This window comes from Nelumbo nucifera, chromosome 3 (assembly GCF_055504915.1).
Source record: "Nelumbo nucifera cultivar China Antique chromosome 3, China Antique-T2T, whole genome shotgun sequence".
Taxonomy (NCBI): Eukaryota; Viridiplantae; Streptophyta; class Magnoliopsida; order Proteales; family Nelumbonaceae; genus Nelumbo; species Nelumbo nucifera.
Window position 1 is genome coordinate 3,530,823 of NC_142651.1, and position 18,375 is coordinate 3,549,197.

Consider the following 18,375-nt stretch of genomic DNA (forward strand, 5'->3'; position numbering starts at 1 on the left):
GAATCCACCCGTAGATAAAAATTGCTTTTAAAAACAAAACAATGTAAAGTCAAAACACTTTTGCCCCCCAAAACATAAATCCTAAAATTGGGGCTTTGTGTTGTTGGGCTTTAGAAGCACAAATGCTAAAACTCATCCAAACACAACCTTAATTTGCAAAACATGTGCTTTTTCATTGCGGGAAAAAATGGGTGTGTTGATACTTGATAGTACTTGAGTAATTGCTCAAGCGAAGGTCTTGAATTTTCACTTAGGTGGCTTCCCATTTTAAATTAATGGGGTATTAATTATTTTATATGGAATGAAATCAACTTGCCTACTATTTATTCCACATTTTTCAACCCATGAGTTCATCATACCCTAAAAAGGAAGTAATTCATTTATGGATAAACTCAAAATGACCTCATTTCCCCCTTTCTTAACATTCAAAATGAATTGAATTCTATCTATGTTACAATGTTGGAACCTCACAAATATTTAATGCATTTTCTGATTGTATTATGTAAGTTAGTGGTCATACAAGATATAACATAAAATTAAAAGTAATTAACACAGCTCATTTCTTTGAAAATTTTGTATTGGCCTCCTTTTTTTTTATTCATTTCATTTTCTAACATACATTCATGCGTTACAAAGGAAAAAAAAAAAAAAACAAGATTTGTAGGCGGTCTGTGATAAATTCCCTGACCGCCGGCAAAGGGTTTTGTCGGCAGTCGCCCGCCGGTAAAAATATGCCTCAAACTCAAACCGGCAGTTAAAACCAAACAAAACCATAATTTCTAAAAGATAACTACTGTAGCACAAATGACCACACTCTAATTTCTAATAAGACAAAAAAGTTTCTTCCTGTTTTAATATAAAAATATTATTTTAACTCTAATACTTTATTGATCAATCATATTAGTACTATCATCACTTGAATTAATCACTTTTTGTTGACAAAAAACAAAAGTATGAACCATTATGAATTTAAGATGTGAAATATGAAATGGCATTGCACCGACCGACACTCGAAGCAAAGATTATATAGCAAAGAAGCGGATCCTGGCAGAAAGCAAGGTAGTCCGACGAGTAGGAGCCAAATGCTGTCTTGTCGTCCTCATTTCTTTTTTTAGAGTTTTGGATGGATTACGATATATTTTTGCAGATCCACACAGTTTACCGTCCGACGTGCATCAGGATACAATGCCTGGGTTAGTGACTCGTGAGTCACCTTCCACCATTGATTTTCCTTTGTTTCACACGCAAAAATGGAACAGGGTTACTATTTTGAGTATTAAATCGAGGAGAATTAAAAGGAAATTTCCGGGAGAAGCAGCCGTACAGTTATATCCGGTTTGGTGGGTTGTCACTTTTCCATTTATTTATAAGCAAAACGTTGCTGTATTTTTAAAATCAACCCGATGCCGACTCGTTCAACTACCCCCCCCCCCCCAGATTATATCTATTAAAAAAAAACTACCCCCAAAACCTGTAATTTCATAAATGTGCAGAAAAATAATACATCTATAAATATACCCCACATATAGGTAGACTAAAATATGAGCCTTCAAAAAAATTGATAATTTACCAATAAATTAGCAATATTTCCAATGAATATTATAGTTTACCAATAATCATCATAAATTAATAGAGATGAACAAAAATTGACCAAACCCAGCCCAAGTTGGAGGACCAGTCCTTGGGTCTCTGACCGAGTCAATGGGTTTGAGTAAAGGTGGGTTAAGGCGTAGGCGTTAACCAATGTCCAAAGTTGGGTCTATAATTGGATTGTGGTCAAATGGTCCGTTAAGGTTAAGGTTGGGTGAACGAGATGTTGAAAACACTTATTTAAAGGGTTGTTTGCCTGTTCTTTCAGTCTTATGTTTTGTTGTTTTGTTTTTTTTTTTTTTTTCAACAGGAATTTATATTTAATTTGGGGGTCCTAAATCCTAATGCCAGTAATACTGTAATAGTATGTATGCTACGTCCCACTAATAGCTGGCTGTTTTGCCCCGGTCAATGGGCTGAATTCATATCCAAACCCTTCAACCAAACAAAGCTTGACAGCGAATGACAGGTTCCAACTAAATTTACGTTGAATCTGTATCCCTCCATGCTTAAGTTTACTTTGATCTGATCCCTAATAACTCCTTATTCAATTGGAAAAAAAAAAAAATCCTGATTCGGGTTTGCTAATGATCAGGTACTGACCCAGTTCGTTGGATCTGAGTTCCACCCAGATTACGCAAGATCCTTTCCAGCGTTGGAGTTGGACATGGATTGGACCTTTTGTTAGGAAGGGGGCATGCCCATGAATCCTGATCAGCCAGACCATTAATACACGATAAAAGCTATTTCGAAGATTACATCAGGCAGCCAATAGTCGACTATGGGGTTTGATTGAGGCCCAGAGGTGACGGAGAGGCCCAACCCTAACAATTAAGCACGCAACCTATGGATAAACATTAGTGCACATGCATTCTGATCTTCACAGTACTAAACCCTAGCAGGATGAAAGCATTAAGGTTGTGTTTGGTTTGAAAGAAAAAGTTGAAAAAGAAAAAGAAACCTTTACAAATTTCTTATAAGTTTTCTACCTTTTTCGACCTTTTCCTTGGGACCAAACATAGCCTAAGGGTTTGAACTTTGAAGTATAGGCCTCTTATGTACAAAGAATAAGAATTTTGATCTGATGATGAAATCTCGAACGATCTCTTGGGCTACTGTCTACTGATATAAACTTCCGTGAATGATGGATAGTGAAGACACGTCTGTGAGGATAAGTATATAGACCGTAAAAGAGGAAATTCATTCATGAAACGCCACAAGGAGGCTCAAAGGATAGACAATCCACTCGAATATTATTCCACCAAGGAGGATAATATAAAGGCCCGAAGGCCCAATTACAGAAGGATAACACTCGGACTGTTGCTGCTAAGGCATGGGTTAAGATTATTTGACAACCGGCCCACTGAAAGGAACGCTGGAAACTAGTCCACCCTGACCCAGTGACCAAGGTTCAAAATATTGAAACGATCGAGACGCCAATTGGGGTGTATTGGTCTATTGGATGAATTGATACTGTTTTTTTTTTTAAACCGGTTCAAGGAGATTGATTTAAGGCTTTTCCACCCCTTAAACCGGTCAAACTTTCAATACACCAACTATAAAAACACTTCGGAAAAGTTCTACAACGAAAGTATCGACCAATACGTATCGATATTTTGAAACCGGCCAATGACAACCGACGAGATACACTAAAAATGTCCTGAATCACTCACTAGTCACTACTCAACGCGAATTGTAACTCCCCCTCCAGCCAGCAGTCCTTCTCCGTTGATCTTTCCATGTGCGTAAGTCATAGTTAATCATCTATTTGTCTAAACATTCTACCTACCGCTGCCCCAGAAGCCAGAAGCGTTCTATATATAACAGATTAAAACCCTAATAAATTCCAAACTTATTAATGTTTTATCTTTGAAGAATTAAGAGGGTTTACAGTATAGATGGTATGAACTTGAGTCCAGTCATTACTCAATTTGAAAACGTCCGCTTTCGCTTTCGGGATCCGAAACAGCAGATCAGAAGCTCGGCAATATAAAATTTCCCTCGCCACTTGGAACTCACTTATCACATGTTGCCTTTGCCCACCAACGCGTGTCCTGCTACATGCCTCTTTCTCTGTTTCACAACCAAACGTGGTGCCTTCATGCATCCCCCCACTCCACTCTTCGGGGCTTGTAACACTCCCATATACCTTTCTTCCTCACCCAATAAAGTCTCCTCTCCCTAGTCCCTTCCGGCCTTCCTCTCGACCTCCACCGACCAGACACTAGTAGCAGACTAGAGCAAATCATCAAAATCCACTATTTATTTCCTTTCCTTTCATTGTTGTTTTGTTTTCTGCCTGGTAATCAATCTGATGTGAAAATTATTGAGAACCAACTTCCATACCGAAACAAATAAAAACCCGAGCAAAAGCCCGTACAAGTAGAAACAGCAAAGCTCACAGCGCAATAAAACAGAGAATTGGAGAGACATGTCGGGGGTATCTGTCGCCGTGTCTTCTTGGAAGGAGCCGGAGACGACCACATCAGCCACCGGCACGAAAGCGCAGCAGAAGCCCATCCAACAGCAACCACAGGCATCGGCACCCATGGGGGGAGTTATGGGTTCATTGCGGGTAATAGAGCTCCAACTAGTAGCCTTCATCATGGTCTTCTCCGCAAGTGGCCTCGTCCCAATCTTAGACTTGATATTCCCGGCCTTCGCCTCGGTCTACCTCCTACTACTTTCACGACTTGCCTTCCCTGCGCACGGCAGTACAATGGCGGGGTCAGAAGAGATCTTCCAGGGGAGCAAGTTGTTCCGGCTCTACGTGGTGTTGGGTACCACCATAGGGCTGTTCTTACCGTTGGCTTACGTTCTGGGAGGGTTCGCCAGAGGGGATGACCACGCCGTCCGCTCTGCCACGCCGCATCTGTTCTTGCTCTCCTTCCAGATACTGACGGAGAACATAATAAGCGGGCTGTCCTTGTTCTCGCCGCCGGTGAGAGCTCTAGTTCCGTTACTTTATACTGTGAGAAGGATCTACATCATCATCAATTGGATATTCGATGTCTGGCTTAACAAGACCTTGCCTGCTAATGCACAACTTAAGGTATACTCTCGGTCCTGACTCCTGAGTCATCACATTTCACATGCGTTTCTTTTCTTTCTCTTCTCCATAACCGGGCCGACCCTGGTAAGGCCCATGTCCCTTCTGTCCAAAACTAACTACTGGGCCCGGCCTTTTTAAGAGTTCAATCTTCGTTTCTATTAAGAGATTTAAGAAATCATGATTCATGAGGGAGTACTCTGCTCCTTTCACCAAAGCCACGTCATCCATATACACCACGTGGCTCTTTCGTCCACTGTGGAAGGAGCATTTTCTCCATTTGAAAGGATCGGATTGGATCATCCTTCTAAGTTCCGTATACGTATACGGGCTTCCGAGTTCTGGGCGTTACACTAGAGCCGACCAGCTGACCATCACCAGGCATAGTAATCCAAAGTGGTAAGCTGGATCGTCAGCTTAATGGGCATTGTGCTACAGCTACATAGTACGTACTAGAATAACCTCAACCGATAAGGCAAAAACAAAGAAAGGTTCTGCTCCTTATGAGATGGCCTAATTCCCTCCCTTAATAATAATAATAATCAAGGAATGTTCATGTTGACTATTGAACACTATCTTAGAACTAGAAGGAATTTATTATATTATTAGAAATACTTGGTTGTTACGTCTGGTTTGGCTAGTCATGAATTGATGAAGTTTTTTAAACCAAAAGGCAAAAGGAGAGTCTGAGTTGATTAGGCTGGGATTGGGACAAAGTCTGGCCTGCATTATCCATCTACGACTTAAGCTCTCACCATAGTCCATGGGCCTGAAAATGCAAATGGAGTTCTGTTTACTACTCTTTCTTGTATTGTATATTTTCCTTTCCTTTTACATTTGTGTATAAACATTATGCTACTCGGATTTGAAAATCTGATTCCAAAATTGAAAAATCTAAGCTCGGCTGAGATATTGCATAGGAAAGGGTTTGGTACAAGTACTAATGGAATTCAGTGCTAGTAATGTGTAGGATGTTGCGTGGCTATGGTTTGGAAAGGGCTTGGCTGTTGCAAACTTAGCGTATTTCTCCATCAATCTCTTTGGATTTTTGATTCCTCAGTTCCTTCCAAGGGCGTTTGAGAGGTATTTTAAGGAAAGGAATGAAATCCACTCTAAGATGGCAGAACACAAGCGGTCCGCAGCCATGAACAAAGCACAATCAACACCTACCGAGTCAAAGAAGGCTGATTGATCATTGTCAAGTGAAGTGTGTTAAAGGCCATCACAATGGACAAAGCTTTCGTTTATATTGTATGGTCTTTGAACTTGGTAATGGTTTTGCTTTTTAGTAGTCTAGTGATCCATTGGCATAGCTAGGTGATAAACTTTATTCAGTTTGTGGCTGTGTTGTTTTGGGTTTTGAAATTTGAAGGACGACCTCTGTTATTCCTTATTTGATGAATTGACTTCTTCTTTTCTTCCTTGATAATTTATCACCCTTGTGCTGCAAATAAATGCTGCAGCACTACAGTACGTACCTGGAAAATATCAATCAGGTTAACCATTGAAATTGTTTCCTCTTGCTGTTTCTCACGAATCAGGATCAGGAGGAGCTATTGCCAATAATGCCATTGCTGGGTTTTCCTCAATGATGTTAAGCTGCGTGGACTGGGCTGGGCTTTTGGCTTTGGCCTTATTACACAAAGCTCCCCGTCGTAAAATTTACGTAATGGATTTAAAGCTTAAAACACTCATTCCCCCATTACTGAAGAGATGTTTACGGCAGGCCAAACCAAACATGGAGACATGCATAACATAAAAAATAAGGTTCATCATTCAACACTCTTAGGCCCCGTTTGGTTCATGGGAATAGAATCATTCCGATTTCTACTGTTTGATGGGCAGGATTGGATTACTATTTTCATTCCCTGCCCCTCCCTTGGGAATGAAATATCACTCTTGCCCGATATCACTATCGGGCTATTGGATAGACCATTCCGTAAGACTGAATCTGAAGGACAGATTTGACCAAGGATCGGAAATAACTTTATCTTGGATGGGTACATCCGATTGCAATATAAATATTAAGGTTACATATTTGTATTTGAACGGTTATACCAATGTTTTCAACTGTCCGGTTTGAAAATTTTGTTCGAATCGTCACTCTGCTTGGATTTTGGGTTCGGTTTAGTCAAGAATCGTTTAATTCGGCCGGTTTGATTGTTGACCTGTTTGTATGTAAATTTTTTGGAAGTTATAACTTTATATTCTGATTAGAGTGATTTTTTTTTTTTTATTTTAGATAAATTTTTGAGTTTTTTGTGTCTCAATGTATTGTTTCACTATTTTTGCAAAAAAAAACTTCATTTTTGCCTTAAATTACAATTTTTAGTAGTTTTTATAAATAAAAAAAATAAAATATAAGTTAAATATAAAATAATATATAATATGAAACATATTTATACACTATATATTATTAAAATGTATATCCGTTTGCAGAGCTGTGACCGGATCCGTCTAAAAAAAGAAATAAGAAATTAAGGGGCATCAAAGGCCAACTAACTGACTGAATTAAGCATAGACCAATCTCCAATCGTGTACTATTAATAGTGAAGTGAAGTGAATTAAATCTATCTCAATTTTAGTATCCAACTATACAACTCTTTAGTCTTTATATATATATATATATCCGTGTGTTAAAAGGACAAAAAATTCTCAACATGTCCTATCATATATTATTAATTAAAAATGGGTATAATCCCTCTAAGAAAAAGATGCATACCAACTCAACTCAACTCAAATAAGCCTCACTTAATAAAAAGGCAAGTATTATGTCAAGACGATGAAGGGTGATGCTATTAATAATATCAAGGTTTTCCTTTAAAATTTAGCAACTAGTTCATGTCTGAAAGGTAGAATGTGGTTATTGTGATGTGTAATGATAAGCTGCCACATAAAAGAAAGAAAATATCTATCTATATATATATATATATTGCTTTTCTAAAAAAAAAAAGGCAATAATAACTAATTAGCAATGCCTTATGAAACTTTAATGGATTCAAACCTTAATTCCAGGGGTTGCTCTTTGTGGAAAGGATGAAACATTTTAATCTTTTCGAAAACCACTTGTTAATTTTGAGAGGTAGACAATGATTTGATTTCCCATCCGACAGATAGTTCTGAGCATCATTGCTTTTGAAAATTTAGATAGGGTTGGGATATCACATCCAAACCCTCTAAGCCCCTTTTCCATTTGCTAAGTTAAATCAGTATTAATTTCATTTGATAAATGAAATGTGTTGCCTGTTGCCTGTTGCCTGTTGGGATCCGTAACTCCTACCATGCATTCATAGCTTTGAGGCTATAAATGAAATAAGGTGGTAGGTCGGATGGGATTCCAGATCAGCCGACTACGGGACCAATTAATCAGCATGTCAGTTGTTTCGTGCACTTGGGTTGGGTCCACACTTTATGCAGTCTGTGCCCCACAACGTCCCACACCATATTCCCGCCGTGTATCGGGCCTCTTGATGGGTCACTTAACCACTCTCTTTGTAGTCCATCTGGACTCGGGTTGGGTTGGGATATCTAATTCTGCATTGAATCCAAATTCCAAACCTCTCTCCAACTTCCACTATAAGGGTGTTGTCTAAATGTCTACTTGTTTTGTAAACCTAGTTTTTTTTTTTTAATCTTTTTAATGGACTTTCTGAAAATATAGGCAGATAAATAATATACTTACCTGCAAACTAATTCTAAAGAAAAGATCATGTTTGTATGTTAGATAAGAATGCTATATCGGTTGCAAATATCACCCTCTTTTGAATTGTATATTAAAAGAATCACCAAATTGTTCACCCTCCAGAACCTGTTTCCTCTGATGGGCCACTGTTCTGATCCGTGGGCCCACGCCAAGCCTCTCTTTTCTTTTTAAATTCCTTTAATTAATACGCCCCACTTATGAATTTAGCCACACACAACACAACATGTTTGCAAAGTGGTATAAAATAGTAATAAACTAAAACGACAAAGCACATAAACAAAAAAAAAAAAAAAATGTGCCAAAGTAGAAAGGATATCTATCGTTAGTCCTTAGACGATGAGACCATCTCCATAAAGTGTTTCACACTTTAGGCCTCTTCCAATATATATATAAAATATTTTCATCATATTGGGCTTTGAACATGCGTATACCTATATTAAAAGCTTAACATTGGCAATCATCATCAATAAAATCTGCTTTGCCTTTTTCCTTTTAGGCCCATCTAAATGCGCTACCCAATCCGTGTCATTTATACTAACTATTACCATAGAATAAGCGCAATTGAAAGCTGTATCTGCTATTGCTAACGTTACGACCCACTGGCCCTCCATGGTTCATTCCACACACTCGACTTCTGTGTGTTCTGTCTTCTGATTCAGAAAAACAAGCATAGCGCATAGACGAATAGTCAAAATATGGTCAACAATCGGATGGCCTCTAACGTCTGACCCACTCAACTATTCCAGTTGTCTTCATCTCATACTCATCGACCGCTTTTATTTCGTATGGCTTTCACTTTTCCGGTTTTTCCGGTTTTCCAGCATTCAGCTCGATTTTTTTGTCTCGGTAGACGCAGCGGATGGACAGCAGGCAGTAGACACCGGACAGTGGTGTTTTCTGCTTCCATCAGTTCACACAATGACCATTATACCCTCCCCAAACAGGATTCCAAAACACTGGTATTAACCGGTCTGCGTGGGTCGGACGCACGAAGATAGGTAAAGTAAAGTAAAACCCTTTACTTAACCCTCTGGTCTGGAGAATGGAGTCTGGTCTGGTCTGCTCTCTTTTATTTTTATAGTTTATACTGGAAAAACGAAAAACAGCAAGCTAAGAAACTGGTTTTAATTTTTAAATAAGCGCTGCCTCTGAGACAATGACCTCCCTGTCTGCCGTGCTTATCAAGATAAATAGAAACAATCTTCCTTTCTTCCCTTTTCTTCCTCCCTTCTTTCTTCTCCTCAAAACTTCATACCATCCCAAGAAAGCGAGCCTGCGCCACCATCTCTGCAACTTAGCTGCCTTTCCCGTCGCAACCCAAAAGCCGGGGGACAAGAACAAAACCTCCAGAACAAAAAAAAAAAAATAAAAGAGAAGAAAACGGGTTTCCCTCCCATCCATCAACCGCAGATGAAGAATCTCTACCCTAAAAACAAAGGTAAAGTGTATCCTTCCCCCTCCTCGTCCTCTCTTCCTTATTATTGCTCAACAAGAGATGCCCTATCCGTGTTAAAGCTCCTCCCAGCTGCGATTCTTGCCCTGGCCTCCGTTCTTTCCCCAGAGGACCGTGAGGTTTTGGCTTACATGATTACAAGGTCCATGAAGACGACCAATCCACCTTCGATGGTCGAAGAAAAGAAGAAGTGCAAGAAGCCCAACAACGGTGGTAGTATTGTTCATAAGCCCCCCATGTTCGACTGCGGGTGCTTCGACTGCTACACGAGCTACTGGTTCAGGTGGGATTCGTCACCCAACAGAGAGCTCATACATCAAGCCATTGAGGCCTTCGAAGAGCATCTGACCAACGGAGAGAACTCAAAGAAGAGTGGCAGAAACAAGAAGAAAGACAAGATGGCTCGTCGTCTCGTCATCGAGAAACCGGAAGCGGAGACAATGGCGCCGGAGAAAGAGCCCGAAGTGCCGGAATCTGTACTAGCAGAGCTGGAGACGAGCTGCCTAGTGCCGGAAAATGACGCCTTTCCGACTGTTTTGTTAGACAAATCGGAAGATGTGGAGAAGAAAGACGACTATGAAGAAGGCGATGTGGTGGAGTACGCGACGGAGAACCTGCAGGTTATGGAGGAGGCCGCCGTACAAATTCCGGCCAGCAACCACAGGGGCTTGGCCAGGAAGGTGTTACCGGACGTGTTGGGGTTGTTCAATTCGCGTTTATGGGGCCTTTGGAGTCCGAATGTGTAAGTGGTATTTTTATTATATGTTAATTATTGGTTTTATTTTTCGAGCCCAGACAAGAAAATGAGAAATGAGAAACCTGATTTTGGAGAAGGAAAGAGAAGAATCAGATAGTTGATAGTTGGATGAGTAAGGAAGTTTGATCTGATGTGTAGCTGCAGTCTGGAAGACGAATATGTTTACATCTTACTTCCTTTGTGAAGGCAAAGAAGGTTCTTTTTGTCCATACATATTATTACGCCTTAATTTTTTTTTTACGGCGATATGTCATCTTACCGGTGGTTATGTTGTTTTTAGTTTACATATACATAGAATAATATTAGATATTCATTACTTGGGAGTTAAGCATTTTGAGTTGGTGAGAATGGTTGGGTACGTAGACCAATCCAAATGTCACGTCTGACAGGAGGGAGTGACCATTAGCAGCATTCACCAAAGGGTTTTATTATAGTATACACAGGTATATATAATAGATAGATAGATATAGATTGGTTTTTTTGGAGTAGGAGACCAGTACTGCGATTTTCAATGCTTTGGTGCAAAGCTTTTTAGTTTTTAGTGGAGGGAAGAGGGTAAGAGAATCTCTAACACTGTGTTTGGTTTGAAGGAAAAAGTAGGGAAAGGTAGGAAAATCTTTACAAACTTTGTATGGATTTCCCTACCTTTTCCTTTAAACAAAACAGAAGCTAAAGAAAATTTTGTTTAATCAAGACTCTTTCACTATTTTTATATGGTTTTTTTGTGAATTTGAAAGTTTTTAAAAGAAGTTAAGAAGATGATGATGATATATTGATTGGCGTCTTGCTCTTGATCTTGGGTGAGACGTGAGATCGACAGTTGGACACCGATTGACCCAAAAAGTAAAATAGGGTTAGGTTTTCGTGTAATGCTTATCTGGTAGGGCACAAAGCTAACAAACTAGAAAGTAGAAAGGGTAGGCCAATTACGGAAAGGCCTTCGTGTTTTTACCGTAATTTCAGTCTGTCCATCTGTCTTCTGTTGTCTGTTGTTGTTATGGCGATGGGAGAGAGAGAGAGAGAGAGAGAGCCAGAGAGGTGTTTTTAATTATATTATATATTCACGAATCCATGGTCATGAACCAGTGGAATTGGATGGGCATTTAATTCCTAACAAACTCAAACCAAACTTGCACCGTATGATTCTGATTTCCGTAATTTCCATTTTAATTCTAGGGCAAGGATTGTTGATAACTAAAAGTACTTTCTCCTCTCTACCCCATTCTATGTGGTTAATTACTTAAAAGGCTTGAAGCTACCCCTCAAGTTTTTGAAGGGCCGTTAGTTCTTAAATAGGGTAAATGTTTTTTTTTTTTCAATAGACCGAAAATCTAACAGGCCGAGACTTAAACTTTATTATTCTCATTACCGATCAAGTAATACGCCGAAAAGCAAACGGGCCTGGCTTTAAAATATTCTCACAAGTTCCCCTGATCCTCTCTTGTTGCAATTATTGCACCACATGGTTTATTTTATCTTTTATTATCTAATAATTGAAAATGTCTATTTTATTTTTTCATTATCCTTCAAATTTTCAAAACATCTTTTCACACAAACAAGAAATTGATCATCTTATTCTCCTTTCCTCTAATCAGAAAAATTACGAACAACCATTTATTCACGACAACAAATACAGCAACGACATTTAATTTGGATGAAGAGTGAAGACATCAACACATAGTTAAGTGGTGATGGGTGCTACATTTTCCACTCACACTACAGAAACCACATGGAGCAGAGCAGCTTTCAATTGGAGGAAGACTTTAATTGAATAAACCATTGACTTCAAAAATTCAAATCTTCTTTCTCCAACAACTTTGGCCCAAGAAAGAAAATTAGCAAAACTTTATTAAGTTCAATTAAATAAAAAACAGATTTAGTTATTAATAAATTTGACAAACCCACAAGAAAATATTCAAAAAAATAAAAAAAAAATGCTAATGAAAGATATCAAAAACAATTGAAAAGGAGATTAGGCTGTGTTTGGTAGATGTGTAAATGAGAACCGGGGTAAACTTTTCACCTTGGTTCTATTTTGCAGGCATTTGGTAGAGGTATTAATATACCTCATCAATCGGTGTAAAAGTCCATTCTTGTCAGAAAATTCATCGAAAATCAGTGAAAATTTTACATCGCTAAAATCGATGTAAAACTTTACCGATCTGTCCAACAGTTAAAGGTTAAAGTGTAAAACTCAACCCCGCGATCTATCCGTTACCCCTTCGGTCGAGGCAAGGTTCTTTCGAAACAGGGTTATTTATTCATCATCTTCCTCTGACGAGAACAGAGAGGTGGTGATAGCAATGGTTGACCGTCGGAGGAAGATGATGGCGGGGCGTAGCCCCTTTTTCCGTGGTTGACCGTCGGCGACAACAGTGGTCGCTGGGGCAAGAACCAATTGGTCATGCTTTGTACCCATCTCCTCTGAGGTTTAACTCCACTTCACCTGAATATCCCCAGTCTCTTTCCTTCTCTACCACTTTTGTATTTGCCATGGTTCCCCAATTGACTACTGTGAGTGGCCATGGCATCACCTTGGCTTTCTCGCCATTCATGGGGTTCCCAGGTGCAGTGGCAAGTTAGTACCTGGGACTGTTCAATGAAACCAACAACGGAGACTTCTCCAATCACGTTTTCGCCGTAGAACTAGATACAATTCTTAGCCCCGAATTTGCTGATATAAATGATAATCATGTTGGGATCGATATGAACAACCTTAAGTTGATTGAATAAACTCCAGCGACTTATTGTTCAAGCAAAGAAGGGATCAACAAGAGCCTGCACCTCATAAGCGGAGATCCAATGCAAGTTTGGATAGAGTATGATGGTGCAGAGGAGCAACTCAATGCAACATTAGCTCTACTTTGTTACCCCAAACCTGAGATTCCCCTACTGTCGATATCACTTGATCTTTCTTCGGTTTTCATGGACTCTATGTATATGGGCTTCTCTTCGTCCACTGGTGCGATTGCAAGCTCCCATTATATTCTTGGATGAAGCTTCAACAGAAGAAGCCAAGTGCAAGAAATGGGTTTGATACGTCGCTCACATGCGAGAGCCTCTCCTGTTGCAACCCCTGGTCACCAGTTTCCCCATCTGAAATGCCACTCATTGCTGCTCGCGGTGCTTTGTTTCTTGGCCGACCAACCAGGACTGCAAGAACTTTTACCTCAATGATTTACTAAACGTGAAGAGTATTAAATGGGCAAACATCCAATTCCCAATTTACACTCATGAACCAATCGGTGTAATAATCCTCGATGTAAATCTAAATTTACATTGCGAACAAACGTAGCCTTAGTTGCAATTTCTCTCAGCTCGGTATTTGCCTTACTTTCCCTTTCCAAGTAAAATAGTCATAATCAATTCTGTGTGCTTAAAAAGCCAACCCATCTCTTATTCAACTACTTGGGGGAAGGAAAAAAAAAAAAACAAAAAAACAAAAGGATCTCTCATAGAATCTTGAAGAAAATATCAGATTGCTAGAAATAATCTTTATTTTTGAAAGCCATTGGAAATAATCTTTAAAATACTATTTATTTTTCTATTTTATTTTGTTAATTATCTCCAGTTATAGTGATTGGGGTATTAAATGAGATGTAATAGGATAATATGAGTGTTATCTTTGGTCAGCCCGAACATGGAGGCTTAATGACAAGTTGATGAATAATTAGTAACCTAACACATTTGTGTTGTCCAAGGATGCCTGTATCGAAATATCAAAGGTTTTGATGAGTCGTCGTTCATCAGTCTCTACTCAAAATTTTAGTAGGAAATCCCATTTTACATGTGGGTGAGCCGGGCCGTTCATCAGCCTTTGAGAACTTTGAGATTGGAGCAAGAGCAAGACTTGAAAATCCCAAAATTATATGATAAAATGTTGTTTATTCAATTGTTATCATTTTGAAAATTAAAAAAAAAATGAAAGGTAAAATAATTCTTTTAATGTTTTCATGTTAGGGATATTTTAAATAATAGGACAAGTTTTAATCCAATTTCTAAAACTTACCCTATAATTTATAGGTTGATACTACGGCATGTGCCCTTCGCCCATCCTCGTAAAGGCAATGTTTCTACTCTATGGTTTGCAAATCGCAATCGCTGCTCGATCGCCTGTTCTTTGTATTATGTGTTTATCGCATTTTTTCTTTAATTAGGCTTGATGGGGCTTCTGCCCCACATGGCATCATCAGGGCTGCTGACTGCTATATATGTGCTGCTATCACAGAGCCAGAGGATGACACATTTCTTTAATTCTTTATCATCGGGTCTGAGACTCTGAGCTACCCATTCTTCCCACACGTAGAGTAGGTAATAGCCCAATTTACAACCCTAGCTCATCTGAAGCAGGATCTGCTCCTCATAAATGGGTGCCTCACAGGCACATCCACCATGCATTGAGAATATTGTGCATGTGAGGTGTCAAGTGTAAGGAGCAGATCTGGTCTCAGCTCATCTCCCCTCCCTCTTGTTACTTAATATTTTGTGTTTTGAAATTTAGGATTTGGAATCCATGATTGCACGCCTCGCAATTCATAACAAAAGCATTCACCTTTGTTTTAAGGAAGATAGACAAGTATGGGTGCTATTTAAATATAGTCCATGACTAGCAACCCTATGAACAGTAATGTTGGCACATTTAATCTAGGTTTTGTAAGAGAGAAACTAATTTTTCAATCAAATATACAGGTGTAATTTCTCATGTAATTGATCAATCAAATCCATTAAATTTAATCTCTTATGAGACTAAAATCCAACGGGTGAGACAAGGAATGACTAACATACAGGATCTACATGGTTAGAGTAGGCCCATTGTACCACCAATCTTATCCTTTGTCCTAATAAATAATAATAATTGAAGAGAGAGAGAGAGAGAAAGAGAGGATGAAGCTCCACTCAAACGTATATATATGCTAGCTAGCTTGTATCCCCGCACCATACATACAATTCACACTCAAATTAAATTGATATTTTACATTTTCATTTGAAATATGACCAATATATATATATAAATTTGGAAGGAAGGCTTATCAGTTACCCTACTCGGGTGCAAGTAGAATCCAAACTATAATGTTGAGGGAATGGTGAATCCTTATCTAAAAAGAGAGAATAGTTTAGTCGTTTTCTTCTTATCAGAATTCAAGAATTATTAAATGGCCACTGCAGATGAGTGATAGATACCTTGCTTGGTCTATCCTGCATACAGTACAATCTTTGCTTTTATTTGCTGACACAACCATTTGGACATTAGTTACTTACTTCCCTCTCTTGGGGTCCACATTTTCGCGCTGCCATGAGTCCTTCACTCTACACGCTCTATAACTGATGCAGATTTCCATATTTGCCGTCCATTCTTAGGGTTTAAAAATCTGGATCAGATCCTCAATCCCTCCCAAGACCACTTTGCCCTGTTACGCATATTTTTGTATAATAATTTTAAATTTTAAATCCTAAATCCTAAATTATAAATTTATAATCCCTAACCCTAAATTTTAACTCAAAAATGCATTTGATCGGACAACAGCCAATAACTCTTCCACCATTACGCGTCTAATGCAAAGAATTTTAAACATATTTTGATTCTTTGAAGGTAAAAATTCACCCCAAATCGAGATCCTTCATCTCAATCCCCACTAAACCATCTTATTTCTAGTTCTTTCTTTTTGCCACATTACTTTGTTTTAGTTGTTCTAGAACATCATTAGTGTGTGTTACCGAAAAAGGCTAAAACAAAATTAAATCATTATTAGTACATCAGTACATGGTGATTTACTGCCATGCAAATAAATTTTTTTTTTTTTCAAATAAAAAAGCCTGGAGGCAAAATTTTTTTCATTAAATCCAAATAATAGGTCTGAAAACATTACCAACATATCTTGCTAATGTGTAAACTGCTTTGCTTTATTGCATGCGCTAGAAGTGAAGGAGACTGAGAATGGAAGGGGAAGTTCCCTACAATCGGCTATAATTTAGTGAAATACACCAAAGAACCTCATAATGGTTGGAACAGGTCCAAGTCTTCACAGATTCTGCTATTCAAGTCTCTCAGGTATCCAACAAAAGCAAAAGCAGAAGATGGTTGGAAGTTGGAACAAGCATTGATTGAAGACATTGATTATGTTGTTAATCAATTTGTTAGTTGTAAAATAACCTAACTTAGAATGGAAATGTATTTTAAATTCTTCTCAATGAATTCTCTTTCAGTCTTTGCAAAAAAAAATCTCATAATGAAGGTTCAACAGAGTAAGAGCAATCTTCTGTGCATCTCCTTTGATCATATGCCAAACAATCTTTGGGCGAAGCTTTCTCACCAAGTTAGATTACAAAATGGGTCATTCTATTTTTTTTGGGAAAAAGCCCTTAGGCTGCTTCATTGATTCAACTCAGCATCAAGTACACGCCTGATGAAATCAGGAGTTTTAGACCAAGTACTTTTGGAAATATTACATGCAAAAATTGGGCCATTGTATAGATGGCCAAGCCTATTATAAGGTCCAAAATAAAACGTTTTCACTTCGGTCGTAACTTTGCCCGTCATGCTATATAGTATAATATATGTTTTTCAAAATATATTATATAATATATTTATGGGTAAATTACATATAGGTATTCTGTACTTTGGGAGTAGTGACAAATAGGTAACCTGAACTTTCAACGAGTACCTTAAACTCTCAAAAATAGACACTTGAATCCATCCGTTTAGTATTCCGTCAATTAAACATTATATAATGTAAAAAATACCCTTCTTGTGTATGTCTAAGATCATTCTAGGTAACCGAACATCTACCTTAGGATGACATTCTCACATGGACATCAAATAATATATTCAAAATTTCCAATAAGGGCATTCTCTAGTGATTATTTTACTCTAAAGAATGATCTCTAAAAAAAATACATGAAAAGGGTATTTTTGACATTATGTAATGTTCAACTGAGAGAATACTAACGGATGGAGCCAATATTTCTGAGAATTCAAGTATTCAAGTATTGCAACTAAAAGTTCAAGGTGCCTATCTATCACTACCCCCAAAGTACAGGGTATCTATCTATAATTTATGTAATATATTTATTATACATAGATAGATAAATAGATTAGTATTTAAAATTTAAACCAATGTTTTAAAAACTTACTTAGAAGCCAAATAGTCTTTTTCTTTTGGATCAATCATATGTATTTTATCAACAAAATAATATACAATTATTTTTACATATAATATAAGTATATACAAATATTTTTTAAATTTAAATGTTAAAAATTACAGTTTAAGACAAAAAAAATTAAGCGAAAATTGTGGGACAATAAACCTTTTGCCCTTGGGAGTTGGGACGCATATATCTCATAAACTTATCCAAAATTAAAAAAAATAAAGGGAGAAGTACCAATCAGCACAGATCAGAATTTATTGACCGTGAATTGATGCCAAATTCACGGACAGGATGTGATTTATAGAGGGAAAGGGCTAGTTGTAGGGGAGGCTAGAATTCAGAATTCTGCATCGTGTGTTTCCGTATTTTTCTCAATAAAAAACCCTCAGACGGACAAATGAGCGCCACACGCGTGTACAATTTTACAGGAATAATTGTGCAGAAAATTTGTATAGTACTAGTACTGTACCATCTCTGAGTAAAGCTGAGATCTGGGAAGCGGGGACACAAAGACTCCCTTACGGATCTGGACTCCGGAGTTTCTTCATAGTTTGCCACTTGTCGTCTCGTATTGAGAACATGGACCCACTATCGTTCCTTGCCTATATTATTACCTTGTGATCATCCGCTGATTTTGGAATACCTTTCATTTTAATTGGGACGACTAACGTGATAAA

At 38.2% G+C, this 18,375-nt stretch overlaps 2 protein-coding genes across 2 annotated transcripts; both read left to right on the forward strand.

Annotated features, from left to right (window-relative positions):
• Nucleotides 1–3,438: 3,438 nt before the first annotated feature.
• LOC104592838 (uncharacterized) lies at nucleotides 3,439–6,062 on the forward strand. Its single transcript, XM_010252348.3, has 2 exons — nucleotides 3,439–4,642; nucleotides 5,610–6,062. The coding sequence occupies exons 1-2, from the start codon at nucleotides 4,022–4,024 to the stop codon at nucleotides 5,829–5,831; spliced, it is 843 nt and encodes a 280-aa protein (XP_010250650.1). The 5' UTR covers nucleotides 3,439–4,021; the 3' UTR covers nucleotides 5,832–6,062.
• Nucleotides 6,063–9,438: 3,376 nt separating this feature from the next.
• LOC104592839 (uncharacterized) lies at nucleotides 9,439–10,868 on the forward strand. Its single transcript, XM_010252349.3, has one exon. It carries the CDS (start codon nucleotides 9,753–9,755, stop codon nucleotides 10,539–10,541), a length of 789 nt encoding a protein of 262 aa, XP_010250651.1. The 5' UTR covers nucleotides 9,439–9,752; the 3' UTR covers nucleotides 10,542–10,868.
• Nucleotides 10,869–18,375: the final 7,507 nt, after the last annotated feature.

Bases quoted from the DNA above. Each gene is read 5' to 3' on its own strand.
- LOC104592838 (XM_010252348.3), top strand. From the start codon at position 4,022: ATGTCGGGGGTATCTGTCGCCGTGTCTTCTTGGAAGGAGCCGGAGACG. The intron at 4,643-5,609 runs GTATACTCTCGG...AGTAATGTGTAG, and splicing joins CTGCTAATGCACAACTTAAG to GATGTTGCGTGGCTATGGTT.
- LOC104592839 (XM_010252349.3), top strand. From the start codon at position 9,753: ATGAAGAATCTCTACCCTAAAAACAAAGGTAAAGTGTATCCTTCCCCC.